This window comes from Sinocyclocheilus rhinocerous, unplaced genomic scaffold (assembly GCF_001515625.1).
Source record: "Sinocyclocheilus rhinocerous isolate Xijiao unplaced genomic scaffold, SAMN03320098_v1.1 scaffold1294, whole genome shotgun sequence".
NCBI lineage: Eukaryota > Metazoa > Chordata > Actinopteri > Cypriniformes > Cyprinidae > Sinocyclocheilus > Sinocyclocheilus rhinocerous.
In genome coordinates, this window is record NW_015656157.1 from 1296942 (window position 1) to 1312675 (window position 15734).

A 15734-nucleotide genomic window follows, 5' to 3' on the forward strand; every position below is an offset into this window, starting at 1 on the left:
GCTGCGTAAACATAAAACCATGTCTGCATTTGTGATCGGAGAAACGACAAACAACAAGCGCTACTCTACACTGCTCAAAACTCGCGTTTGAATCGTCAGTGGCAAATTCTTTAAATATGAAAACGTACTTACAGTCTGAGTCAGAAGCGCCAGACTGTCCTTGCAAAGTTGGAATTGCCCCACTTTATAGAAACAGACACCGGTAAACAGTCCTCGTCCTCCATACAATATGCTGCACACATCTGAATATTTGGTTTGAACCGTTCCGGAACAGTGTTGTAAATACAACTTAACCACTGATTTCTAGTTGTGTCCTCTTTTGGAAGGCAAAATGGAAGGCACACAGCGTCTCCACAACATGGTGGTGGCGACGGCAGCAACAATACTACAGCGAGAATCAAAGTTACACCTCCTTTCTTTGCGTGAACATTTGGGCGGCGTTATGGTGATACAATCCGAACCGGAGTAATTTGAACAGTTACACCACTAGTAGTGGCCATATTTTATTTTTGGCTGTGCCATCAACTGACCTGAAGTACACGCACACTGGCTCCAGGCCATCGGATCATCCTTATTGTTGAGCTCTGAAGTAATAAATCATTCAACCTTCACAACCAGACCTAATTATCCTCTGTTGCAGTTCATATCTAAATTGATGTCTATAAATTGAACCTAAATTGATGTATTATAAACATACAAATGTATAGAATATACATAATTCTAATATTTCCTGTGTCCTGTGTCCTCTGAATGTACAGATGCCGGTAATTACCGTAGCATTGGATTTTGATGTACACAGCCTGTACCTGCAGTGTAATGTCTCCATTAGGGTTGGGCGACGTGTACCAAATTGGCATCGGACGATGTCTACAGTGAAACATCATGATGGACGATGACATCGGGGGGCGGGGTGGGGGGGTGTGCCCGAAGCGTGAAACAAATAACGTGAATCTCAAGTGCTACAGAAGGCCTTTGTTCACCCCCTGGAGCCGTGCGAGACACCCTTTTTTTTTTTTTTTTTTTTTTTTTTTTTTAGATGGGCGCATTTTAATTAAGTACTTTTGGACTGATGCATGCAACACCCGCTGAGTGCCATGAAACAGCTTGATTCGTCTGAAAGAAGAAAGTCATACACCTAGGATGACTTGAGGGTGAGTTAATTTATGGGCTAATTTTCATTTTTGGGTGAACTAACCCTTTAACATCGTGATGTCTGTCAGCCATGGACGATGGCATCGTCTATTGGCCCAACCCTAGTCTCCATTATGTGTGCCTATCGCAGTCACAAATGGAATCAAAAGGATGATTTATTCATTTCCTGATGTGAGCCACAACCCCATGGACCAAACACCGTGCATCACTGCATCTGTACAATTTGAAATGAACCATGATAACATGCTACTGTAGACTCGCAATTTAAGCGTGGATAGGATGAGATCGTGACGTCCAAATGCTTTTCTGAAGCATCTTTATTTTTTTTTGCACTACCTGCTTTGTGACTCCTGTTACCCAAATCATGTTTATTTGTGAATTCTCGCTGGGATAAAAGGGTGAAAATCTTAGGCTAAATTGAGTAGATGCTGATAATATACATTTAAATGTTCATGATCTGATTTAAGATGACCTTTTTAGATGATGTGAAAGCCTGAAACATTACAAAATATATTAAAGTAGATTGCAATGGCAAACATTTAGGAATTTTGTTGTCAGTTTCCGCAATGTATTTTTCACTGCATGAGAACGTTGTGTGGCGTGAGAGCGCCATGGCTTGTCGGGCGTAGCAACAGTAACTAAGGGGGGTGGGTCTTTGCGAAGGGTCAATTGTTGACCTCTAGCACAAACTGTTTTTCAATAGTCCAATCAGTCTTTAAGATCAACTACTGTTGTAGACTGAGGTTTATTATCGCCAGAGAAGCAAATTCATTGGCACTTAACCCCATAAAGACTGCGTGAACCTGAAGGTGCTACCTACTTCAGTACAGTGACGTATTTCCAACTGAAACGGAATATTGAATAGCAGGCGGGGTTTTATTTTAGCGCTCCTCATCTCCATCTCTCGCTCGCAGCAAACTAACGGTTGAAGGTGAGCGGCTAAAGATATTCTGCACAAGCTGTCTAACTGATATGGCATTCTGGAAATGGCTTTCCGTTCTTTAATTATGCATAGTAGCAATGCTTAGGGATGGGTACCGAAACCCGGTATTAAATGTTTTGCTTAAGTGTTATCTGACATAAGATGATTATCAAGATGAATTTGTTCTTGTCATATTTTATTACCATTTTCTAAACCATAGTAGGGCCCTATGAAATCAGTTTAATTTTTTCTCAAATTCAATTTTATTTTTTCAGTTTAAATTTTTCTGGGTTCCGTTTTTTTCCGTTTTAATTTTTCTGGACTTCTATTTTAATGGTTAAATTAAATGTATTAGTCAAAAGCATGTCTAATTAATTAAAATCATGAAACTTATACAATTTAACATCAATTTATTGAAAGTTAAACCAAACTTACATGTTTAGGGCCCTATGAAATGTTCAATTTTTTTCTCAGTTTTATTGTTACCAATTTCTGGGTTTTAGCATGTCTAATTATTTGAATTGGGCCTGGGCGATAAAACGGTATCTATATTTATCGACGGTACACCTTCTTCGATAAAGATAGAAAAAATGTTCGATATGGTGCACGATATAGGCACGTGCTATGAGTGACGCAGACAGCACACACGAACACATGCTGAAATGAGTGCTGTGCCTGCCTGTGATGAGGAGATTGTGAATAAAGAATGAATATTAGTCTAATTTAAAATATTTGCAGAATGTTAGGTGTCCATCACGGGAGCGTCATCAGTGACGCGCGAGATGCGGAGATAATGATGTAAGCGACGTTGTTGCATTTTAATGTTTTGTTAGTCTAGCCCACGAGACGTGCCGCTGCTGTTATGCATTCAAAATATTAGAGAAATATAGAAGATCTTAATTGGGTTAAAACCAAAACCAAGCCATTCACACAGAACGCATATTCAGCTAATTTTTTAGATTGACAAATATGACTGCTGCACTCGCGTCTCACACAGATGTATAGAAAGCCATGCAAAGTTAAAACAGTTTAAACTTTTAGAAAACACGTCACGAATTTGTGGAGGTTTATTCCTTTTCGCTGCGTCTCATATGTTTTTAAATGCAATCTGTGTGAATGGCGCTTTGGCTCTTTCGATTAAGCAATGCATAAATACATGATGCTGTTTTGTTCATAATTGTTTATGCAATTTACGAAATTATTTGATTTTTATGAGTTAATTTAGACATAATGCACTTTTTTTTTTTATAGACAGTTATTTCCTTGCGTTTACAATTTAAATGCGCTATTATTTTGCTCATTGTGGCCATGGGAGACGAGACAAAAGTTTCCTTAAAGGTCGGGGCACACCAAGCCGACGGTCGGCTGACGGCGAGCGACGGTCGGGCTAGTTTGTTTGGTGTTCCTCTCGTCGGGCTCACATCAGCGGCAGTTTGCCCGATTCAACATGTTGAATCGGCGTCGGGACTGTCGGCGCAAGTGAGAACTCTGATTGGATGTTCAGTTTAGCGAACGAGTCTGTTCCTGAGAATTAAAGCGAAAGTGATGAAAACAAGCACGTAAATGAAGGCGGTACTGACAGAAGGCTGTTTAAATGTTACGTGATCTTTCCCAATCATTCTATTACGCAAATGTTTTCATAACAACATGAGCCGTTTAAAATGATTAAAGTTATCAACGTTACTGATATTCAAAATGTTAAGCAAGCGCTGCTTTGTTTACGTTTCGTATATCTGCATTTATCTTGTATATCTTTGTTTCGGTTTCTCCTTTTGAATGACGAATATATACTATTGATAGCTGCTGATATAGACCGTTAATTCCTCTCACGCATGTGCTAACGAATGTTAGTTTGCCGTCGGCTGTAGTCTGTGCGGTGTGTTCGAGTGCAGCTTTTTGGTCCGACGCTGCTGACGCGAGGCGACAACACCATCGGCTTTCGTCGCTGCTAGTTCTTAGAAAGTCGGCTAGGTGTGTCCCGGCCTTAAGACCCATTTAATCTGCATATAAAACATTAGAAATGAGATGTTTAATTTTAATTGTTTGATTGTTTAAAAAAAAAAAATGTTGTTTGTCTCAATAAATTGGGTTAATTTAAAAATACAGTGGTTAAATTTAAAAAAAATTTTTTTCTATTGCTCTGTTTTAAAAAAGGTTATAAAAAAAAAATCAATAATCGATACTGAACTAGGCTTGCCGCGATAGACGGTGCTGACGGTGATACCGGTGTTAAGCCGCGACACCGGTTACGTCACTTGCCCACCGCGGCACCGACCCCCCAATGTCGTTTTGATTTTTTATAGAAATAAAAATCATTTAGTTCAGTAAAAGAACAGACACTACAATTAAAAACCGAACGCGGCTGCTCAATGCAGCGTGCCGAACGACCGTCGCATCACAGATCAGATTTAATTTGTCCAGTGAAGAGAGTGAGTCGAGCTGACTGACAAGAAGAGCGGGGTGAGACGGACAAGACTATCGCGGATTTAGTTTCGAAACGAGATGCAAAAGCGCCTGTTTGACAATATTTTGGATTTTGAAAAGCCTGTTGACTTTTGCCGTTTATCTAAGGTGATTTTGGAAGTTTTTTTTAAACATTAGTTTCTTATTTAATTGGTTCACATTCGTTTCTTATTTAATTGGTTCCACATTATTTGCTGATTTTTTACTTTATTTAAACTTTGTGTCATTTGTTTTTTTTATTTGACATCAAGGTGTATGCCGTGCCTCCAAGCTTTCTTACTCGTTTTGCTAATAAACGTTCTACGTTTCTTATTTATTTGGTTATATATTATACATGTTTACTTAGCCTATTTCCAGTTTTGTATACCTATTTAAACTTTATGTAAGTTATTTGTTATTTTTATATTAGGCATAGCCTGCCCTATAGCATGGTGTATTTGTTTTGTTAATAAAAGTTCTGTTTTATATATATATATATAGGCTAAAGTGAGGTTGACATTGTATTTTGTTGTTGCATTCAAGCAATTGACGCCTAACTGCCGCTAATTCAAAAGTGAAAGTAAAATGTGCACGGCGCTTTTAAGCTATTTAAAAGCGAAAGAAAGCGAGGAAAAGAGGGTTCGCCCCCGCCCCCACGGTGATACCGGTATTACTGGTGTTGTCACACGTAGATTAACCGGTGGGAAAATTTCCTCACTGTCACAACCCTATACTGAACGATATGAAACTTGGCATTTATAAAAAAAAATTGCCATCTTGCCCAGCCCTAATTTGAATGCATAAAAACAACTTTTATTTATTCTTAATAGCCTTATTTTTCTTTCTTTAGAAATTCTGTTGTGTATTTATTTTTTTATGGTTATCAAATGAAGGCATAAAACATTAATTTAATTGAATTTATCTTTTAATTAATAAAAATAATTGACAGATTTACTATTAAAATTAAAACAAGGAAAAATATTGTGTGATTATTCCTTAAAGGGGTCATAGGATGCTACATGCACTTTTACAAGTTGTTTGAACTGAAATGTGTGTTGGCAGTGTGTACACAACCACCCTATAATGATAAAAATCCACCCAGTGTTTTTTTTTTAATCGTGTTAAATGTTTTCCCCTTCCTCAAATCAAGCCGACCTCAGATGCCTGTCTATGTGACATCACAAAAACAGGCCCCTCCCACGATAGTTTGATTGACAGTAGCGTTTCAGCACAGACTGGACTGGTGTCTTACCTCAGACCGCCCTGAGTGAGCTGTCATCAGTCCGCCATTGTTTCACCGCCGGAGCAGATGTAGACAAGAATGACTCCTAAGCGATTGAGGTGTTCTGTTGTTGGATGTAATAATGAACATAGCAGTAGTCATTTACTCCCGACATCTGAGCCGCTGAAGACGCAGTGGATAATATTGTTTCTGAAGGGAATGCTCCCCCGATCTACATAAATGCGTCTATGTTAAGAATGACTCCTAAGCGATTGAGGTGTTCTGTTGTTGGATGTAATAATGAACATAGCAGTCGTCATTTACTCCCGACATCTGAGCCGCTGAACTCGCAGTGGATTACATTTGTTTCTGAAGGGAATGCTCCCCCGATCTACCTAAATGCGTCTTATGTTCGCGCGAATCATTCATGATCCAGCCTCATCTACAGAAGAAGTGAGTATAATGTTTTTTTAACGAATATTTGCAAATCGCCTTTCCTAATAATGTGCTAATTAGCAAGTTTCACGATGAATGCGGCTAAAGTAAACAGTCTCTCTGAGAGCAGCTCGGAAGAGAGGGGCGTGGTCAGCAGAGCTCATTAACATTTAAAGGAAAATGCTACAAAAACGGCTTGATCTGAAAAGAGCTGTTTTTGACAGGGTAAAAAAGGGGTTTGTTTTTTTTTACACTACCATTGAAAAATTTTAACCAAACTATGTTACAGACTTTTTATTAAGACCCTAAAGAATCTCATCAACTTGTGGAAAATGGGCATCCTATGACCCCTTTAAATAAAGTTGTAGTAATTTTAGTAGTAGAATTGCGTGCATTCTACTGAACAATAGTAATATATTTCTGACACAACGTCTTCCAAGTTAAACCAAACTTTTATTTTTACGGGTTGCTGTGAATACCTTTAAATTTCTGTGTGCATATAATATGACGCTAACTGTTAGTTTTACTCAAATGAAATGGTAAAATGCTCATGAAGTGACTCTGAGCATTTTTAAAGATGTTCATGTATTTATGTCCTCATTTAGTAAGGCGGCAGACGCTGAAATCACTGTGATCGTCAGGCGTGCTTCAGTATGCGTGTAATAAACGAAACCGCGCATCTGCACCTTTCATTCAAACAGAGACACGCAGATCATGCAGGATTCATATTTAAATAGTCTTTTTGCTGCTTAATATTTGCAGATACTAGTCCATATCGTCATTTGATTTACATGTAATGACCTACTTTTGATTAATTCATCCAAACTTTGACAAATTCCGTGACATTCCACGTTAAACAGTAATTTCCATTTTTATGACTGGATTCCGTCCGGGGTTTCCACGGAAAGACGGCAATAGAAACAGCTTGTAAAAAAAAAAAAGTGTCACGTAGCATTTAATTTACCTCAGGCAGTCATCAGTGTCCACAACTCGGTAGTGTGCTATAAATGAAGAAGAGCATTTTGCGAAATATTAGACTATATAACTACTCATTATATTTTACTTTACCTGTTAGTGATGTCTTAATTTAATGTTTAAATAAATCTATTATGAAACGAGTTATGAGAGGCACGGTGTAAATTAATATATTACAACAAATAGAGTTTTTATAATTTAGAAGTCAATTTAAAAACTATATTATGTGCAATTTACATGTTTGCATAATTTTTTTTTTTTTTAAGTTGAGTGTTGCTTGTTATATTTATAAATAAATGGTAATTAAATTTGTTCGGGCTCTGTTAACTGTGGCCTTATAGTAGTCCTAATGTAAAAGGGCTCACTAGAGCATAAGCCGAGGTAGATTTTTATCATTAAGAAAAGTAATTATACCTGAGTTTATTTAAAGAGAGCAATTTGTTCATTTTACACTGTTTAATAACAAAAAAATGTAGTTTTCCCTCTGCTGTACCGAAACTGTAACAAACCGTGACATCAAAACCGAGGTGCGTACCGAACCGTCATGTTTGTGTACCATTACACCCTTACCGTTAAAGTACCAGATCGATAAGCAGTATCTGTAAGAGTAGTAATACTCTTAAAACCTTAAAGGGGTCATATATGATGCGATTTTCAATTTTTCCTGTCTCTTTGGAGTGTTACATGCTCTTGGTGCATAAAGATCTGTAAAGTTGCAAAGACTAAAGTCACAAATCCAAAGAGATATTCTTTATAAAAGTTAAGAGTCAGCCACGCCTACCTAAAACGGCTCATTCTAACACACCCCCACATACCTACGTCACCATCTGGGAAGATTTGCATAATGCCGCCCAAATGTTCACGCAAAGAAAGAAGGCGTAACTTTTATTCTTGCTGTAGTATTGTTGTTGCCGCCGCTGCCATGTCGTGAAGGCGCTGTGTGTATGTGTTCTGTGTGTTTCGTTGTTAAAGCGAAACTTTGTTTGGCCTTCCAAAAGAGGACTATATCTGCTTCGTCATGCCTGGAGCTGATCCGTGCTGGTTGCTGAGGAAATACAACCCTCTACATTGCGAGTAAATCACTCGCATATGCGACTAAATCTTCACTCTGGGCGACTAAATGATGTCTAATATTAGCCAATTGCTAATAAATTCTCAGATTTTACTCGCCAGTGTGAGTTGGAGGCTAAGTATAAGTTTAGCTCAGATATATTTTCACTCGCCGAACACTCTCTGACTGAGCGCATCAGAGTTTCACTCTCCGCCAAGCGATCTGTGCTGTTCTTCAGTTCATCTGAATGGATGTGCAACCAGTGGTGTAGTGGAGGATATACGCAGGTATACGGCGTATACCCACTTCTTTATCAGTCAGCTTTGCATATACCCACTTCTAAATTCCCTGTAATGCACATCATTCATTAGTGTCCAGCATTAGGCAAAATCATGACAGTCCACCACATGAATAGCTAATCCAATCGCATGTATTTCCACATATCAGAAATCCAATAAATCTCTCACAAATTTAGCAGTTGGTGGGTGAATGAGTTTCTAAGCCAGCGGCTACCTATTGGATTCAAAGGGCTGATTCGCTATGATGTAACTGGATATGAGCTCATTATGAGTCAGACAGACAGAGAGGATTGAGAAGAGAAGCGTGTATATGCTTCAGTAGGCTTGAAGACAAAGTCCTTGCTCACACGCACGCACACACACACACATTTGACAGTAATCGTTTTTGAGTCTCCCCCTTCTCTCATCTGTTGCCATTCAGACAGCAGTAAAAGCAGTGCCAGTGTCCCCAGTGAGACCTCGAGAAACACTCTCTGAAGTCAAAGGGAAAAAACACAGCTAAATCCACTGGAGATATTCAGGATTCTCTCCCAACAAAAAGACTGAATTACAGACACAGCAGTGCTCATACAAGCACCAGAGGTTCATTTGTACCTGTCTGTTCAGTATTTGGGTAATTATACTATTATATATATTCATGTAAACTTCCAGAATGTTCCCTCTTAACTGGTTGTAAATCAGTGTATTTCAACCTTTCTGTCATATTCTCCTAAGACCCAACAATTTCCTTCTGTTTTCTGCAGAGAACATTTGGTTGTTAAATGTTTGTGTAATTTATTTGGCCATGACAACTTTTAACTTCCTCCCTGAAAACACCTGACTTAGAACGATAGATTGAATGACAGAACAATAACAGCCCTCGACATTGCGAGTAAATCACTGGCATATGCGACTAAATCTTCACTCTGGCGACTAAATGATGTCTAATATTAGCCAATGGCTAATCAAAATTCTCAGATTTTACTCGCCAGTGTGAGTTGGAGGCTAAGTATAAGTTTAGCTCAGATATATTTTCACTCGCCGAACACACTCTGACTGAGCGCATCAGAGTTTCACTCTCCGCCAAGCGATCTGTACTGTTTTTCAGTTCATCTGAATGGATGTGCAAACGCACCTGTATTTAACGTCTCGTAAACTCTAGTGTGAAGGCGCACGCCTCGCCGTCGCTTTGTTTCACACACACGCAGCGAGAGAGGGAGAGAGAGAATTGACGCGCTACATCTATGCGCTATACATGTAAGCTATTTTCTGTTGTATTTTTTGTTGTCAAAATAACGGAGTTCCTTTGGAATTCTTCCGCTTTTAAGAACTACCGCTTTCTCCTGTAGTGGGCGTTCCTTCCGCGCAAACGGCAATCTCATTGGCTGGCGCTCACCTATTATCGTCCCTGTTTTGATTTCACCAAATCAGTTCGAGCGAACGCACACAACCTGATTAATATTCATGAATCCAGTAGCTCATTAATCCTTGGTGCGTTTTATATTGTTCTTATTAGTAGAATTCGTATCATTATTTTTGTTAGTTTTTTCCCAATTTATTTACAGAAACACTGAATGACCAAAAAGAAATTTTATTTTACCTTAAGGTTATTTTACCTTAAACCGCATAAACACATTTCATTACACCAAATACACAAAATAATGTTCTTTTTAGCAACATCATATGACCCCTTTAACGAAACCCATCCCTAGCGATGCTAGTCTTCGCAAACCCAACTAAACATGAAAAACAGGTGGGATCTGTTTGGCGGCCTGATCATGACATCTTAATCTTTACTGTTGTTCCAAAGCACCTCCAGTCCTCCCTGCTGGTACAGTCTTCCACTTTTCTTTACAGTTTCCCTACCCAATGTCATTATCTGAGGAAGGAAGCTCAACACGTTGTGTTTACACTCAGTGGTTTGAGACATGCTTCCTTCCAAAAAAACGAGTCCTCAGTGACTGGTGCTGGTAACCAGACCAGATCTTCTTAGACTCTTGTATCGTGTGGTTTTTTTTTAATTTATTTATTTATTTATTTTTTTTTTTAATTCAGTCTGAATCATCCAGCCAGATGGTTTCCAGCTCATCTGACTTGCTAATTAGAGCCAAAGCTCCTTGTTTGAGATGCTGCTGTTTGATTGGCTGATTGAATGGAGCAGAGCAATCAGCCTTTTCCGGCACAACATTAATGTAATAAGCAGCTCGCTCTCAGATTGATCCGTCAGCCCGAGATGCACCTAGCATGTTTACTGAATTTGCTTCGATGTCAATGAGTACTTACTTGTCTGTAAGAAATGCGTTATTTAGTATGAAGTGGGTCATAGGTGGCATGATTGCTTTAGATGATGGCCGGAGTTGAACCTTTCATATTCAAGTAGTCTGCGCTACTCAAGGGCATGTAGCCGACGTGGTTCACTCCCGTTCTTAATTATTCCAGAACACTCTATATAAATGTCATAGACCACTAGCCTTTACTGAGTGCCAAGGGTCTATCTGATTTGTTGACTTCATTGTGAATTTTTTTTTTTTTCTTTCTTTTTTTCTCTTGGCACATGCTCCAGTCGTTTGAGTTCCTGCTGAAGCTGCTCTCGCCTGATCTAAAGCTCTTTATATTGGGAAACAGAACACATGGCTCAAGTGGGGAATTACTTGTAAAGCGTCCTCTTATTTGAAATACAACCTGCATTTGACATCTGAAATACCAGACGTGGTTTTGGGGGTGTATTATGCAGCACTTCGTAGAGGTTTCTGCTGCTTTTCTAGTGTTGATCAAGACTGGATAAAACACCAATAAATACATGAAGACTGTTTGAAGTATGTGAGAGCGTCTTGTAAATTTAAACCGCTTTGACTAATGGAAATGCCAATGCTTGTTAACTTGAAGTGCATAAAACATAAATCCGGTTATGATTCCTCGTTTCATCATTTCTGCTTCAAAACCAAGCTTGATGTCTTTAGCTTTTTTTTTTTTTTTTTTTTTAAGTACTGGACTTCTAAAGTTAGGGTAATATGAAAATGCATATTTTTTAAAACACATTTTATATTTATATAAAAATATAAAATTAAATGTGTTTTTATGTAATTGAAAATATAATGCAGTTACAAAAATGTAATTTTATAAGTGCAATTTTTAAATCCATTTATTTATCAAATATTACAAAACAAAATTAATGAGTTGATGTATACTATAGTCATTTTAAAAATTAATCAGTGGAATTGATATACTGTAATTTAATTATATTAATGTTTTCATTAATTAATTAATATACAGTATTTTAATTACATTATAAAATGTGTAAAAAAAATTTGCACTAATTAATTGATGTGCTGTAATTTTAATTGTTATATAATAAAATATTTTGCATAAATATACAGTAATACTGTAATTACATTACTTGCAATATGTAATAAAATATTTTCATTAATTGTTATAAACAGTAATATTTTAATTACATGAAGTATTTTGTTATATATGAATTTATGAGGTGTGTGTATATGTAAGGAATAATTGACGATGGGCCGTTGAATTATTAGAAAAATAATGCACACCTGAGGTGGTGTGCATTATTTTTCTAATAATTCAACGGCCCATCGTCAATTATTCCGCTTATACTACGGTTACCACACCTCAAGACATCGATCAGATGATATATTTAAAGGGATTCGTCCGGTTTTTGTACTTAAATCGCTATTGTGAGTAGGATTATTTCTTCCGCATCATCCAACGCTTCTTTTGCTAGTTCCAAAACGTCATTTTAAAGCTGGTAATGGAGGCTTGAGCCGTTGATAGCATTCTAATGCAGTTATTAATGAAGTTATTAGAAAGAGAGCTAGAGAGACCGAGACAGACACAAAGAAAGAGAGAGAGAGCTTGTCTGAATTAGGCTACCTCTGTGCGTCCCTCAACAGTGTTCTGCAGCAGCGTCTCTAAACGGCGCTTTATTACCTCGCTAGGTGAGAAATGTCATGTGTAGCCTTTAAGTTATATATATATTCATAATTTAAATAAAAATTTAAAATACACTAGTAAAATTCGATGTGAGTGCCATTTTAGTTTTGAATTTCATTTCTGATTGATTATTTTGTCTTGTTTCTTTTTGCAGGGCCTGACTGCTAAACCACTGATAGGATTCACAGGAAACCAAGGGGTGAGTATGCAATTTTATATTAAACTGTTTTTTTGTGGCCATAAACCACTTGAAACATTGATTTGTCATGTTCCATCATGGAGCCACAGACCTTGCGTGAACCTGGGACTCTCCCCAATTCTTGTGAAGTATCCTGGTTGTGTAGGTAATGCAAAAGCACTGAGACTTGTGTTGACTTCCTGCTACACAGTCATCCATTGCAGTAACCACAATATCCTCTGCTCACGGTTGCAAAATCAGCATCAAGGCAAAGACGGCCATTAGTATGGATCTCCAGGGTGTTTTATGTCCACTTTGTGTCTCTTTCTTGGACATATAAGACAAGAGTCTAAAAAATGTAGTCTGTAGCTCTGAACACATGCCCCACACTGGCATTAGCTGTTTCCTCCTCTGTTGATTTCAGAACCAACATGCTTTTTTGAACATCTAGTTTTGGTTTTTCATGCGCTCTAGCTCAACCCAGACCTTACGATGAACAGCCCAATAAATGTTCATGTTGCTGTTATCTGCATCTCACGTTGAAGAATGTGGTTTGTCTGTCTAGGAGCCATTTAAACTTCACCTGCACGCACATCTTATGCAAACATACAGAAACCCGACTGCAGTTGTTACAAGCATCCATAGAAAACCCACCATGTTTCTGATTTGAAGAGGTGACGTTTAAGGTGTACGTTTGCAAAACTTTAGGTCAGTAAAATGACATCTGTCATTTACTCGCCTCATGTCTTTTATAAAGACATTTCTTTCTTCAGTGGAACATAAACTGAGAAGTTGGGCAGAATTTACAGGCTGCTCCTTTATATAATTCTGGCAAATACCAATGAGGCAATTGTTATTTTCATGTTTTGGCCAATAATGATAAATGACTATTGTTTTCTAAACAATTTTATTTCTATACTATTTTGCCGATATTCAAATAAAACACTACAAGGCATAATATATCGGTTGGCCTGTCACGATAACAACTTTTTGTTGTGCAATTATATTGCCCCAGAAATAAATGCGATAAATGATATTATTGTCATTTTAAGACCATTTGATGCCACTGAATATGTAATCATAATATAACAGCATAATAATGCAAGAAGGCCTAAACACTTTCAAATGACAACAAACTTTTAATTCTTAAGAATATTTAGATCATGGAAATTAAGTCAAAATATTAGATGCCTTAAAAAACTTGAATAAATAGTAAATAAACATTTTCTAACAAAAAGTGCAAAGTAACAAGAAGAAAAAAGAAAAAAAAATTCCATCTACAGATTGTTTCCCTGACCTTTTCTCTGTAAATTAAGGGGTGCACACTATTGCTGAAAAACACAATCACTACTTATCAGTCAGATGTCCGTATGCACAAAGGCACAGAAAAATATAGAATAAAAACTGTAATATTTGCCATATATTGGTTATTGACTATATCGAAATAATTATTGGGATATTGATATTGCCCATAACTTTGGTGCATCTCTACTCATTTGCCTAGTCATTAAAAAAGGCACCATTAAACATACCACAAAAGTTGTGACGCATATCAGACATATCAGTTATTGGCTGATACAATAATAATAATAGTAGTAGTATTTAGTCTAGTGGTTAATATATTTAGACAAAATAATATATCGAATTTTAATAACCATATGAAAATAATTATCGGCTTATCAATATTCATAACTACTACGTTGTTGTTCTTGTTGTTGTTCTTGTTCTTGTTGTTGTTCTTGTTCTTGTTGTTGTTGTTGTTCTTGTATAATTAAAGGGGTCATATGATGCTTTTTTAAAGATCATTATTTTGTGTATTTGGTGTAACAGATATCTATGCACAATCAGCTTGTAACACTCCAAAGAGAAAGGAAAACTTGAAATCGCATCATATGACCCCTTTTAAGTCACTTATAATTATGCACAATTTAAATCTTCATTTAATAAAAATTTATCAACAAATGTAGTCATTTCAATTGGACTGACTTATATTTAGTGATTTTTAGGCATGTTCAATTTAATCGTTTAACCGGTTAACCGACCGTAAGAATTTTGACCGATTAATACGATCAGTTAAACGGTTTAAAAAGTCATTTAATTATTTATTTTTTCAGTAGTTTATCAAAATATTTAAAACGGTTTGCTGCATTGTTAAAATACGCTACGCGTATAAAAATGTGTTTTTTAGGGGAAAAAAACATGTCGCATTTTATTATTTCATTCAGAAATAGACCTAATGCGGACGCGAAATGTTTACAAACATTATAATAAACACTGTAAACATAGCTAGGCTATTTTAGTTCCCCTCACTCCACAACAAAGCCTTTCAATTAACAGTATTCAGAAAAGAACAAGAATTAAAAATATAAAAAGCTATAGCAATATAAACGACAAGCCAAAACAAATTAAGTCTTTGCAACTTCAGGGATCTTATCTATGCACAATCAGCTTGTAACACTCCAAAGAGAAAGGAAAACTTGAAATCGCATCATATGACCCCTTTTAAGTCACTTATAATTATGCACAATTTAAATCTTCATTTAATAAAAATTTATCAACAAATGTAGTCATTTCAATTGGACTGACTTATATTTAGTGATTTTTAGGCATGTTCAATTTAATCGTTTAACCGGTTAACCGACCGTAAGAATTTTGACCGATTAATACGATCAGTTAAACGGTTTAAAAAGTCATTTAATTTATTTTTTCAGTAATTTATCAAAATATTTAAAGTTTGCTGCATGGTTAAAATGTGTTTTTAGGGGGGGAAAACACAAGTCGCGTATAAGGCGCATTTTATTATTTCATTCAGAAATGGGCCTAATGCCGACGTGAAATGTTTACAAACATTATAAAACTCGGTAAACAAATGTTTCCATATTCGCGATGTATTTTAATGGCAAATTATTATGTACTTCACTCGCGTTCCAATATCCACGTAAAACTAAATGTTTTGCATAACATCACGGCGGTACGGTGATAACGCTTAACGGCACAGATTTTACTACATAGTTTTTTTTTTTCCATATGTTTGCCTGTCTATTTTATTATGATAATGAACAGGCTGCATTGTCAAGGTAGCAATGCTTAACTGTGTGCGCGCATGCGGCGCCGGCGCAATCACTTGA

At 36.9% G+C, this 15734-nt stretch overlaps 1 protein-coding gene across 3 annotated transcripts in view; it reads left to right on the forward strand.

Annotated features, from left to right (window-relative positions):
• Positions 1 to 15734, forward strand: part of LOC107719573 (RNA polymerase II elongation factor ELL-like) — a 66384-nt gene that overhangs the window by 26249 nt on the left and 24401 nt on the right. For all 3 annotated transcript variants that reach the window (XM_016527023.1, XM_016527024.1, XM_016527025.1), the window contains exon 2: positions 12583 to 12627. In XM_016527023.1, coding sequence (XP_016382509.1) covers positions 12583 to 12627 — 45 coding nt within the window. The remainder of the gene's footprint in view (positions 1 to 12582; positions 12628 to 15734) is intronic.